This window comes from Grampus griseus (assembly GCF_964374135.1).
Source record: "Grampus griseus genome assembly, chromosome: 10".
Lineage (NCBI taxonomy): Eukaryota > Metazoa > Chordata > Mammalia > Artiodactyla > Delphinidae > Grampus > Grampus griseus.
Window position 1 is genome coordinate 100,206,478 of NC_139004.1, and position 13,036 is coordinate 100,219,513.

The 13,036-nt window shown below is 48.8% G+C and overlaps 1 protein-coding gene across 1 annotated transcript in view; it reads right to left on the reverse strand.

Moving 5' to 3' along the window:
- Positions 1-13,036, reverse strand: part of NR2C2 (nuclear receptor subfamily 2 group C member 2) — a gene marked incomplete at its 3' end in the record, with an annotated part of 77,067 nt that overhangs the window by 1,786 nt on the left and 62,245 nt on the right. Inside the window, exons 5-13 of the mRNA XM_082663938.1 lie at positions 12,350-12,529; positions 11,324-11,471; positions 10,478-10,571; positions 7,397-7,530; positions 6,271-6,448; positions 5,057-5,178; positions 4,234-4,373; positions 2,836-2,973; positions 1,350-1,455 (exon numbers count right to left, since the gene is read on the reverse strand). Of these exons, the coding sequence (XP_082520064.1) occupies positions 1,350-1,455; positions 2,836-2,973; positions 4,234-4,373; positions 5,057-5,178; positions 6,271-6,448; positions 7,397-7,530; positions 10,478-10,571; positions 11,324-11,471; positions 12,350-12,529 (1,240 nt within the window). The remainder of the gene's footprint in view (positions 1-1,349; positions 1,456-2,835; positions 2,974-4,233; positions 4,374-5,056; positions 5,179-6,270; positions 6,449-7,396; positions 7,531-10,477; positions 10,572-11,323; positions 11,472-12,349; positions 12,530-13,036) is intronic.

Here is a 13,036-nt window from a genome sequence, read left to right on the forward strand (position 1 = left end):
TAAGGATGGGACAGAGTAAAGCAATGACTGTATAAACAGGACGCAACCATTCTAGGGCCTTTTCTTTGGGAACTGAGTGTTCCCGAGTGCTATGAGAGAGCGCCCCTGCTCTCATTTCTGGCCCCAAATCACCTACCTGGCTTGCCCTCTTCTCCCCCAGGGTCCTTGACTGGACCAGGAGTAGTGATTCAGGAATTTTTCAGAAACATGTACTTTCGAAGGCCAGAGAGCTGCCATCGTCAAGGCAATTCTTGTGTGCTGGTGCTCTGCCAGCAGCCCCAGAGGAGCCTTTTCAGCCTCTTCTGGCCACGGGCTCTGTGTGGATTGGGCCCAGAGCCTTCTCAGGGGACAGCACGCCCACACGCCTGGCTGTATGAGCTCTGGTGTGGGTGTGTTACCACTTTGTATGCAATGAGACTGAAACCATTCTAGATTCATTGTGAGGTCTTCAGTGACTCCAGTAGAAAATGGATCCTGCTTTGGCAAAAGCTGTGTCTGGCCATGGCGGCGTGCCTAAAGCAGAGGCAGGCTCTCTGCCAGCCAGGCCCGCCACAGGCCCCCAGTCACACCAGAGAAACTGTCCCCCTGGGGCTGGGGCACTCAGGCCCACAGGGCACCTATTGACTGAGGTCTGTCTGCAGAGGACATGATGGGGGAAGGTGGGGAGGGAAACACTATGCTTGACAGGCCCCAGAAGTTCACATAGCCTCCAGTGGGTTAGAAGAGGTCACGAGGAAAGAGCTCTTCCACTCCTCAGCTGGAGGGAAAGCCTGCCAGCACATTCTGCCCTATTTCAGAACAACTTTCCTGGTCAAAGCTGCATGAGAAAGGCATACAGATAACATTTTTTTCCTGCTGCCCAAACATCATAAATTTTCACCCAAATAAAGGAACTTGAAAAAATCAGTTTATGTGAGGATTAAATTACTACTTTGTCCAACCCAGTCACTCTTTCTAGGGGTCAGATTTGGCTTCTGTCAAGGAAACCCTTTTGTCTAGCACCGTCTCCTCAGTGAATGCGGGGCAGGCGGGCAGAGCTGCCGACTGTTCTGGACAAGCGGAGTCTCCGTAAGAACTCATCTCACACACAACATCAGCCCCAAAGGAGATCACGGCTCCCAACCCCTCAAATTAAAGAGCAATAACCCAAGGTCTCACCCAGTCACCCAGCAACACTGGGATGGCCTAGGACTCCTGACCCTCCCCACTCCATTTTCAGCCGTAAAATGCAAGAATTAAAGTGTGATCAAATGGAGGCTCTACCAGGCTGCCAGCAATGGGAAGGCCAATGTAACTGATATCTGCAGCTACAGATCCAGCCTCGCCCCCATCGTGCCCGTGTGCCTCACCGGTAGGTGTCTTCCGAGTAGGTTTTCTGAACATAGTCCTGCAACTCCATCTGTGCCTTTTCTTGGAATTTTTCAATCTGGCTTGTGCTGGTCAAACCTGGATGATCTGAAAAAATAAAAGTACCCCAAATTGTCTTCTGTATTTGGAAAGCCTCATTTGCAGACGTCTCAGTACTTATTTTTAGTAAAACTTCTGACAAATTTCTCAAGTGCAATAGATTGAGCTCTGAAGGCTGGTCTAGTTTGGATACTCTTGCTAGAACACTGGCTCTTCCTCTGTGCTCTGCCACACCTGAAGGTTCCCAGGAGAGGTGTGGCCCCTGGGTGCTCACACCAGCCTCAGCAGCCCCACTGGGGCTGGTTCTAGACCTGTGGCTTCCTTCCTTACTCCAGACAACATATACCACATGAAATTAGAAATTATCATCTGCTCTCTAGATATTTAATCACATAGTGTCTCCCACTTTTATTAGCTATTTTGTTATTCATGAGTAGGGGACCAGGGCAGTGGGACAGAGAGGTTAAGCTGGGTCCACCCCTGCTGTCAAGGACAACAGTCACCAAGTGGCCTCTCAGGTGGCTCAGAGAGAAGAGCTGACGGGGAGTGAGTGAGGCCAGCCCGGTCGACTCTTACTTTCCACCAACAGTCCCGCTGCCTCTTCTTCATCTGCTGTGACCACACCTTTTGGCATGCCCTGCAGCTGCTGCTGCTACTGCCCTACAGAGACTGTGGGTGAACTTGTGCAGTTTCAATCTGTACTGGATTATAAGTGCTAACATACCTAAAAATTAGCAAAGAGCAAAACAGAACAAATCAAAACAAAAAAAGGACACTGGGTGGTAGTATAGTCATCCCTCGGTATCTACAGGGGATTGGTTCCAGGAACCCCCCATGGATACCAAATCCACTGATGCTCATGTCCTTTACGTTAAATGGTATAGTATTTGCATATAACCTACACGTATCTTTCCGTATACTTTTAAATCACCTCTAGATTACTTCTAATACCTAATACATTATAAATGCTATGTAAATAGTTGTACCTAGTTGCTGGTGCGTGGCAAAATAAATTTTGCTTTTTGGAACTCCTGGAATATATTTTTCCTTGAATATTTTTGATTCACGGTTGTGAATCCACTGATACGGAACCCGTGGATACAGAGGGCCAAATGTGTACTCAATTTTGTTTGCTGTAGTCTTATTTAGCCAATGGCTTAGTTAGGATACAGATGATATCTATTTAGCATATGAAGTTACCCGGCACTACAGCATATTTCTTTGGGAATATAAAGACAGGACTTTAAAAGAACGTATGTATTTATGTTAGCTAGCAAAGCACACATTACGGGAACATTCAGTCACACACAGTGTGGCAGGGCTCTCTCTACACTGCTGATAACCTGACAAACATGCTCATGTTCAGAAATATCAGTAGACACAGGTGGAAAACCGTCGTTGAGTGACCGTGACCACTGCATATCTTACCGGGGCTAAAGAGAACTATAGCTTTAAGGTATGCATACTCATAGCCGTCTATATCCAGCTTCGCCATACTGTTACAGAACTCCTGAAGCTTCCAGATGTGCTCCATGACTTGCTTTATCCGGTCGCCAGAAAGTTTATCTAGAAATCAACATCACAGATCCTCTGAGAAAGGCTAATGAGAGCAATAACATGAGCTTCTTTGAGGGGCCACATATTGAAAAAAATGAGAGAATAATTTCACTTTTAAATGAAAAACCAGTTATCTCAAGAGCCTCATTTTCCAGTTATAGGTGAAGTGACAACAGGCACTCAGATTCCACTCTGTTAATATTCTGCCTTAGTAACGACCTCCAAGACCAGTGATTCTCCCCGGCCCCACCCTGGGCAGCACCTTTGGCCTGCAGGTGCTGAAGGCCCACATGCCAGTTCTTATCAAGGTCAATTCTTTCCAAGTCTCTGCAGGCACTGAATAAACATTTGCCAACCTGAACACGTTGGCATTTTTTAGTTGTCAAAATAATTTTATCCGTTGTCTGATTTAGTCTTCATGACAGTATCTTGCTGAAGGCAGTATTATTATATTCAGTTAAAAATAAAACTAAAGCTCGTTTGCGAACAAACCTAAAATTCAATAAAATGTTACAGCGTTTTAAAAATCACCATTATATAACTATTCCAAAGGAATAACTAGAAAAACGAAGGTGTGACTAGGTGACTCACACTCCTAGGTCTCAAACACTGGGATGACTGATTGAAAAAGCAATTCAACTCCACCTCAGATGCAAGTGTGATCTGCAGGGATAGTCTAGACACTGGGCAGCGTGGGCTCCCTTGACAGTGTCTTCAGTGTGCTGCGGATGTGCAGCTTGTGGAGACCACCCCGGCTACTCCCCAGCCCTGATACGGCTGGAACCTGACCACCCGATGTCAGGTGGTTGCACAGATCTCATAATAAGAGACTCACTTGTTCATTCATGCTCTGGACTAGGGGGTCACATGACCCAGGTCTGGGCCCCAGTCCCCAGCTCTTCCACTTGCTGCTTTATCCCGGGCAAGCCAGGGACCTTACTGGGACCTGGTCTTCCCATATGTAACCCTGACATAACAGTTTCTACTGTACAGGGTTGTGAGGATTTGTGAGATACATGAAAGGGCAACCTGTCAATGAAGCTGAAAACAGAAGCTGTGACTGTTCTGCAAACATCACTCAATGTCTGTATGTCGGAAATCAGCACCTTTTCCCAATTATTTTTTTCCTTTCCTCTTCATTATATGAAAAGAAGGCAGTCGGGTAGAAATTTAAACATTCTGACGGGTAAGGGACGCTGTGGGACACAGGCTGGCTATGCGGAGGGCCAGCTGAGACGGAGCCGTCCTCACCCGCAGCCCCTGCCCTACCTTCCTGGATGCTGTTCTGCAGGTGGTTGACAATGGCGGCCAGGATGGTGGAGAGGCTCATGACCTGGGCGCACTGGGCCAGGCCGAGGGTGAAGAGCTCGTTCCAGCAGGCCCGCACCAGGCTGGTGTTGCAGTCCTGCCTGGGGACACAGAGGCGTGGTGGGTGCGGGGTCCGGTGGCACTCCTCCAAGCCCCCGCGTGTCCCAAACAAGTTGTGCCACCATGTATTTGCTGAAGGCCTATGGAATGCCCAGGATTGTTCTTCACAAACACCACTGTCTGTGACTGCCTTAACTGAAGTCCCTCTGAGGAGAAACTATTCCCTTAACAGCCCTGGTATGGTTCTGTCACAAGAGGCTGCAGCGGTCAAAGGACTGAGAGCCCGAGGGTGGGCTCCAAAAGGTAGAGACACACCCAGCCTGCCAGGGAGGAGCTGGGGCTGCAGCAGGGAGGAGGGGGGAATCTACGCTCAGGACAGCACGGCTGATGCACCTCGAGACAATCTGTCTTCATCTCAGAAGCCCCCAGACGCAGTACCCTGTATTTGTCTCAAGATCACAGGACGACTCCTGCCTTCCATTCCAGTCCATCCCCTGCTCCTAGCACCAAGTCCAAGGCACATGGAGAAGGCACAATAAAGGTCTGAGGAACACTGCAGCCTTGGCCACCAAGGTTGTCCCCTTGCTACCAGTCCACCAACTGTATTTAACAAGCAAATCGGGCCAAAGGAACAAACTGGAAGGGCCCTCAGAGATCTTCCAGGCCATTCCTAGAGCAGGAAAGGCCCTGCCCAACGATACACACAGAGAAAAAAGCCACTTACCCAAGTGCCTGAAAGGCCGGGATGGACCTGGCCCAGTGCATGGAGAGGAAGAGCAGGCGGGACGCGGACTCGCAGATGTAGTGCACGTTGAGGTACTCGGGCATCGGGCTGGGCATCGTGAGCTGCGAGAGAGAGCACACAGCACGGGGGTGACCAAGTGACAGGGGCAGCTCGTCAACACCAGTCTCTGACACTGAAGCCCCCGTGCAGAGCATCCTTGTGAAACATATGTCCTCTGCAGGGGGGCCGGCACTGACTCCCTGTGGGGTCCTGCCCAGTGAACTAGGGTCTGATGGCCCCTAGAATGTGGGAGGATGGGGACCTCCCAGCTTATCCTCACAAAGACATACATCTCAACTCTGCTTCAACTACACTGGTACTTGTTCTAAGGCAATTCCATTTTGAGCCATAGGTTCAAGTCTAACTCAAAGTCGGGGACGGGTCGGCTCCACAGGCTAGCAGGGATTTGGCAGGTGGCCTCAGGGAACAGTGAATGAGAGCTGAGCAGGAGCCCAGATGGCAGGAGGAGGACACAACACCACCAGGATGTCGGGCTGGGTTCCGGGAGCCCCACTGTCTAGAAGAGGCTTGAATGCCTCTGAAGCTGGAATCCCACTGGTGACCTGTGTTCTTGGCACCCTTGGACAACTATGGCAGGGACTCACTCTTCCTAAGTGATTGGCCAGATCTCTCTAGTGGAGAATACGAGGGGAACTGAAGACTCAATCTGCAGACCTAGAGACCAGGGGCTCAGGGAGGCTGGCAGTGTCCTGGAGAAGTGAGGCCGGGGAGGTGAGTGCAGGGAAGACTGTGGGGACCTGACCCAGTCTTCAAGTATATCTGAGATCTACTTTCTGTGGCTCTAGAGGGCAAGAGGTCAGGCCCAATGGCTGGGAACGCCTGCTGGAACAGACAAAGGGCCTGCCTGAGCCTATGCTGAAGCCAGGTCATCATGGGAAGGCGGACGGCAGAGCAGCCCGCATCAGCCTGTCTTGGCCGTGACAGGTGGCCACGCCTGCTTCAGGGTTACCGGCAGAGCCAAACAGCCAAGTGAGCAAAAGACAGTGAAAATGCTTCATAATGGGAACATTGTTCTGGAACACAAGATCCTGATCAAACACAACCGTATGAAAAATGAGCTCACTTCAAGGTTTCATTTTTTTAACTGAGACCAGCCTGGGCACAGAGCTCCTCTCCCAGCTACACACACTCACCTTAAATGTGACGTGAGTGTCTGAAAGGAGGGGGCCTTCGACCTCAATGATGGGTGTGGACTGGTCTCTGCTGATGACGTGGATGCTCCCTCCTCCACTGCCGTCTATCCCATCCGCCAGGCTTGGAGGTGAGGAGCTGTCTGTGGTGTTAAGTGCTTTAGCTAAGGTGTCGAATGCCCTGCGAGCAAAAACATAGCAAGCAAGTGTTGTGAGTCCACAGCTTCTATGAGGAGAAGAGCTCTAGCTGAGACGTAATTTAAGGAACAACACACTGGGGAAAAGATAATTAACTCTGACATGCTGAGAGGAGGGGCGGCGGCTTCCCCATGCTGTCTCCATGGTGCCTTGGGTGCTAAGCTAGATATTTATTTTCACATGTAATTTGTTTTTCACAACTACTCTCCAAGGTAGAATTCTCTCCATCTTACAGATGTGAAAGCTAACTTTTCCAAGAACACCCAACTAGTAAGTGGTAGAACCAGAATTCGACCTAACTCAAATCCCATCCTCTTTCCACTGGATCCAGATTTTAATTTTCTACCAGACCACAAGTGAACATGAGGACTGGTGCACCTGAGTGGCCCCGGCCATGCACCTGCCTGGCCTGGCAAGAGGGGCAGGAGTGGCCGGCCCAATAGGAAAGGAGCAAACCTAGCGGCCCAGCTGCAAAGAGAACACACCCTTGGCAGCGGGAACAGGTGTCTGGACCAGCTGGTGCCATCTAACAGCTCATCTCTGTCTACCCTGATGAATCGATTTAAGCTCTAAACTCAATACTTGGAAAAAAGATACATAAGATAAACAGAAGTGGGAAAGGGGATGCACTACTGATGTTTAGGCACCATAAGCAGTGACCAAGTAACATCTCTTCCCCTGCTTCCACTGAGTTACTCAATTTAGTTTATTATCTGGAATGAAGAGTTTTTAGACTGTTTTATGTCATGTAATAAAATGCATCCACATTCCCATAGTTAAAATTTGAAAGAAGACAGACATGCAGGGGCACTGGGACAATTTTGCAATCCTTGATTAAATACAGGGTGGGTGTCAAAATGCTGCCACCCACCCTCACAACGCCATGCCTGTGTGTATGTCAGGAGGGGCCTCCACCCTCATGGGTTCGTACCGAGTAATCTCACTTGCAGACTGGTCCTCTGGCTGCATTTCTGAAGTGTCACCATTGTTAAGGGATTCACTTAGGTTGGCAAGGGAAGTTACTACATTTGCCAGTGTGCCCAGGGCTCCCTGGCTTGTTTCAGCCTGTTAATCAGAAAATAATAATGTTAAAGATGAACACATATACCAGACTCTCAGGGCAATGAAGGTTTAATGTTGCTTTAAAAACAGCTTCTATGGGGGTACGGCTATGATGGGGCAGTGAGAGGAAGAGCTTTTTGGTGATGAAACAGTTCTGTATCTTGATTGTGATGGTAGTTACACAAACCTACGCATGCGATAAAATGACAGAACAAAAACAGATAAGCTGGATGTCACCAAAATTTAAACTTTTGTGCTTCAAAAGACATTATCAAGAAAGTAAAAAGACAATCTCTCTCTCCCCACACACAAAACACAACCCAGAGAATGGGAGGAAATTTTTGCAAATTATACATCTGATAATGGTTTAGTAGCCAGAATATCTAAAGAGCTCTTACAGCTTAATAAGAAAAAGACAAATAAGCTAGTTAAAAATGCAAATAAAAACCACAATGAGATATCACTTTATACCCACTAGGATGGTCACAGTCAAGACAGATAACTACAAGTGTTGACGAGGATGTGGAAAAATTGGAACTCTCATACACTGCTGGAAGGAAAGTAAAATGGTGCAGGTGCTATGGAAAACATTCTTCAAAAGTTTAAACGTAGAGCTGTTATATGACAACAGCAATTCCATTCCTAGGTACATATGTAAGAGAAATTAAAACATATGTGCACAGAAAACCTTGTACACAATGTTCACAGCAGCATTATTCCTAATAGGGAAAAAGTAGAAACAACTCAAATGCTCATCAGCTGACAAATGGATAAATAACACATGATATAGCTATTCAATGGCATATTATTTGGCAATAAAAATGAATAAAGTACTGATACAGGCCACAACATGGATGAACCTTGAAAACATTATGATAAGAGAAAGAAGCCAGTCACAAAAGGCTACATATTGTATGATTTCCCCTTATATATGAAATGTCCAGAATTGACAAAACCATAGTCAGAAAGTGAGTGGCTGGCAGGGGTCAGGAGTGGGAAGAAGGGGCAGTGACTGCTTAATGGATTCAGGGTTTCTTTTTGGGGTGATGAAAATGCTCTGGAATTAGATAGAGGGGATGGTTGTAACAATCTTGTGAATATACTGAAAACCACTGAATTGTACACTAAAAGGGTAAATTTTTTGGTATGGGAATTACATCTCAACTAAAAAAAAAGAAAGCCAAAGATATACTCAAACAAATAAACCAAGATACGTATACAAACATGTCTGCTGTATCTTGATTATAAAAATGAAAAACTAGAATCAGTAGAAAAGATCATAAACAGAGATGTGGTTAATAAATCACAGAACCACCACAGCAGAATATCATGCAGCTGGTGAAAGATGTAGGTCGTCATGATAGATATGTTGAAGGGAAAAAGTTGAAGGGTGAAAAAAAGAAAAAGAACGATACCCACCCCTGTCCCCATATCCTGCCCTGGTCCTGATCCTGTGCTATGGCTCTGCAAGACACGGCCTCCGGGAGAGACTGGGTGAAGGGAGCATGCAGCACTGTGGTATCTTTGTATTTATTCAAAGTAAATGATTTTGAATGTATAATTGTTTCGTAGTAAAAGTTTAAAAATCAGCTTCTGAAAATAGCTACCTTTAAGGGGCTCTGCATATGTTCTATTATTCATGACAAGCTTCTGGGGTGGGTCCTGTCACTTCCACGTCCTGGAGGAGCGGCGGGCAGGGCCTGGCTATGACCTGCAGCTGCTGCCTTCACTACAGCTCACTCACCACCGCACAGCTTGGTGCTCCTTCTCCTCGGTGCAGCGACCACAACAACTCCTAGCAGCCAGCGTTTACGCAGTGGGCACTGCATGCTTTACCAAATTAACTTACTCGGGTTTCCCAACACCCCTGCCTGGTGGGCGCTGGGGTGGGGACGGGAGGGCATGGGGTGGCCGGCTCAGTACCAGCCTCTGTGCGGGTGGCACACGGGACAGCGGCTGCGCAACCCCCTGCCATCAGGAGTTCAGGGTGCTCAGGCCTTACTTTCGGGCTTACGGTGTGTCCACCCCACCAGGTGGTCAGTCACTGTCCTGCACGTCTGCCGGGTTAAGGCAATGAGCCAGGCATGATTCATCACCACCGCCCGAGGACAACAGGCTCAAAGCCCAGCCAGGGACCAATGGGTGGAGGGCAGCTGTCCATCGGCTCTCATTTTTGCCTTTCCTTTCCCAGAAGAGGACGTTCCTTAACGTGCCACATGTGCATGACAGCAGATGAGAGGGGAGCCTGCAGGCCCAGCTCTGGCTCTGAGGGCGGCAGCAACGCCAGCGCTGTTCTAAGTCGCTCCTTCCAGAGCAGAGACTTTGGGGCTCAGTGGGGCTGCCGCCGCTTCGTCGTTGCTCGAGTTATATCAGGGACAATAAGGTGAGAGAAGCAATGGGCTCCCTTGCCTGGATAAAACCCCCTCTCCTCACGTATCTCCACGGGAGGCAGCCAGCTGTTTCTTTCTTGGGATGACAAACATCTCTGTCCGCAAGTTGGATTCCCTGTAGCTGACCTGCTCTGTCCGGGTTGGAGCTGCCAGAATCCTGGCTGGACTTCTTCCTGCAGGTCATCTAATAAAAAGGAACCAGGGACTCCTGCAAAAGGCCATCTTAGGATAAGGAGCTCTTCCTCAGCCTGCCCGTAGTTTGCCAATGTGCGTCACTAGGGGGGAAAATCTTAGAAGTGAACCACAGAATTTTCACCAAATTGAACTCTAGACCCTGACATGTTAAGTGACCATGACCAGCCAGCTCTGACTGAGTTGCCAAAAAGCCATTGGCATCCCTGAAACGAATCACAGCACGGCTGTATCAGAAGTAAATGGAGATGCAGAAGGCCACGGCCTCAACTTAGTCTGAAGGCCAAGAAGAAGGTGGGTGCACACATTCAGAGAAGCAGCCTGCACTGAGACATAAAAGTGGAGAAGGCATGAGGAGAGAACATCACCTTGGAATCTGTGGCCAGGAGAACCGTACCATCCTCACGTATCAAAGGCTGCTGGATGTTCACAAGCATCCCTGGATCAAGAAGACCTGTTTGTCTATTTAAGACATAAAGAAACCCAGAGTAGCTTCCAACATTTAATGCACAGTGTGATCAGGCTGCGTTTACCTGTCCCGTCTACATCTGCAAGGCTGAGCAATAGAAAAGCTCACTAGACTCAGCCACCGAGTGACTCACCAACCCCCTTCTCTCTACAATGAGATGTGCAGAGCCGGGTCTGCAGCCTGAGACAGGATGACACAGACCGCACATCCCCCCAGGCTTCCACGTCCACTGCTGTGCCAGGAATGCTAACCTGATCTCAGAGTATCACCAGGGCATTCCCAACTCTAGCGCTTGCCATGATACATTTTGGATTTCTTGTTTCCCTCTTTCTGTTCCTTTAAGTTTGATAGATTACATTAAAAAAAAACACATATAAATTGACTTGTGGCACCATCTAGACCACACCTGGGTCTTAGGCCTTTTATCTCTACTGCAAAAAAGCCCCATTCCTGAGTGATGGAACAACTGTTTTCCTGCAAGAATGATGCCTGAACTACAGCACATAATCCCAGCACCTGGGAGAGGAGACATTCTGACCCCATCCTAAATCAACCATCCTCAGGCCTGGACAGAGGTGTGACTAGAGTGGCTCCAAAAAGGGTGGGATAAGGCAAGACAAGACTCAAGGCTGTGGCCCTCAGGTGGGGAGCCACATAAGCCCCCTTTCCAAGGAATATCTGTGCTTCCCCTAATCAGCTCCAAAGGCTGATTACAGTGTCGCCCTTTGTCAACACAGGGACTGACCTTGCTCCATCTTTATCTGCCACAAATGTTGGTGTGGCTATCAGAGGACTTCTCAGGTCCTTCCGGATATAGATTTTCTCCGTTGAAGCAGCACAATTGCTTGGTTTCTCCCGCTGCACATCAAAGGGCTTCCGTTCACTCTGCACAGCTTAAATCACAACAGAAATACCCATGTTTAAAAACCACATCCTTCACGGGAGAGGTAGGAGTCCTCTTGACTAAGCCCACTGCTGTCGGGATAAGCTCGGTGCTAGACACGCCTGGCTCAACTTCCACAGTGGATTTCGCAGCCAAAGGAGAGAAAGGCTCAAAGGCAAAGTGTTGTCAAATCTAAAGGAGCTCAAGATGGCGGGTGCCATGGCCAAGAAAGGACCGAGTGGCGTTTGTGTGGGTATCATTCTGTCACTTCCTGCTGCTCACAGGACTCTCTCCAGGAGGAGAAACACCCCCTCAGGTGGGCCCTTAACAGAGAGCTGCCCATGCCCCACGTGGAAAAGGAAGCATCCTAATGCCCAACTCGAGCTGGACAGCTTCTGCTGTCAGTGGGGCTCCATTTTACGTGACACCAGTGACCTCTTCCTTCAGCATCTGGTACAAGAGCAAGAACACATGCCAGAAACAAATGAAGAAAACAGACCTTTGCAGAAGAAAAGAGGACCCCAGACACATCATGTAAGGAAGGCAAGGGTGCTATTTCATGGATGGGGACCTGTGGCTCAGAGGCCACATGACTTCCCAAGGCCTCCCGGCTCCTGGGGGCAGGGCTGGAGCTGACGTGGTATCAGCTTTACCCCAAAGCCTGTGTTCATCCCACTCCACATGCTGCCTCCCAAATTATCTGGACTAGGTTCCCACTGTGGAAACCAACCAATCCTAGTGGTATCAGCGCCGCATCACTGAGCTGACCCTGAAGGTGAACCAAAATGAAGCCTCAGCAGATACTGTTAAGAGTATTTTAAGGCCAGGCATGGAAACCTCACTTTTGCCCTCCTTATTAACTCACATGGTTTTTTAATAGTTACTCACATTCCATCTTCATGCCCATCTCTAAGCATTTTTTCAGCCGGCAAAACTGACAGCGGTTCCGGTGGTGTTTATTGATGATGCAGTCTTGATTGCTCCGGCAGCTGTAGGTCAAATTTTTCCTTACGCTCCTTTTGAAGAAACCTTTGCAGCCTTCACAACTGACAGCCCCATAGTGACGGCCTGAAAGAGAAAGGTAAGTCTATCGGGGACTGGTGTGCAGGGTCTGATGCCAGCAGCCATGGGCCAACCACAGGCCTGAGTGCTAAGCATGGCACCCAGGGCCTTCACATTTTTCTACCATCTTTAAAGTAGCCCTGTGAGGTCATGATGGACAAATGGAAGCTCAGACAGGTTATGTGGCCGCTGGTAAATGGCATGACCTCGGTGCTCCGAGTGCACAGCAGGAGCTTGCGGATGATGGCTGGGCTGCATCATCCGTTGTACTCACCGGGCCCGGCTCTGCAGACCTGCCTGGTGAAGGCCCTCAGCTCCCCTGTCCCGTCAAGAGTGTCAAAGAGCAAACACAAGCTTGTGTTTTGTTAGCCCAAAGAGTCTCATCCTGCATTTACTCCCTCTGTGTGCGTCACGTCCTGGGCCCCAGACTGACCCGGGGTGGGGGGCGTGACTGTGTGAGCCCAGGCCAAAGGAAGGCCGCCAGTTCTTTTTTCTAAGCTTGTTTACTTTGGG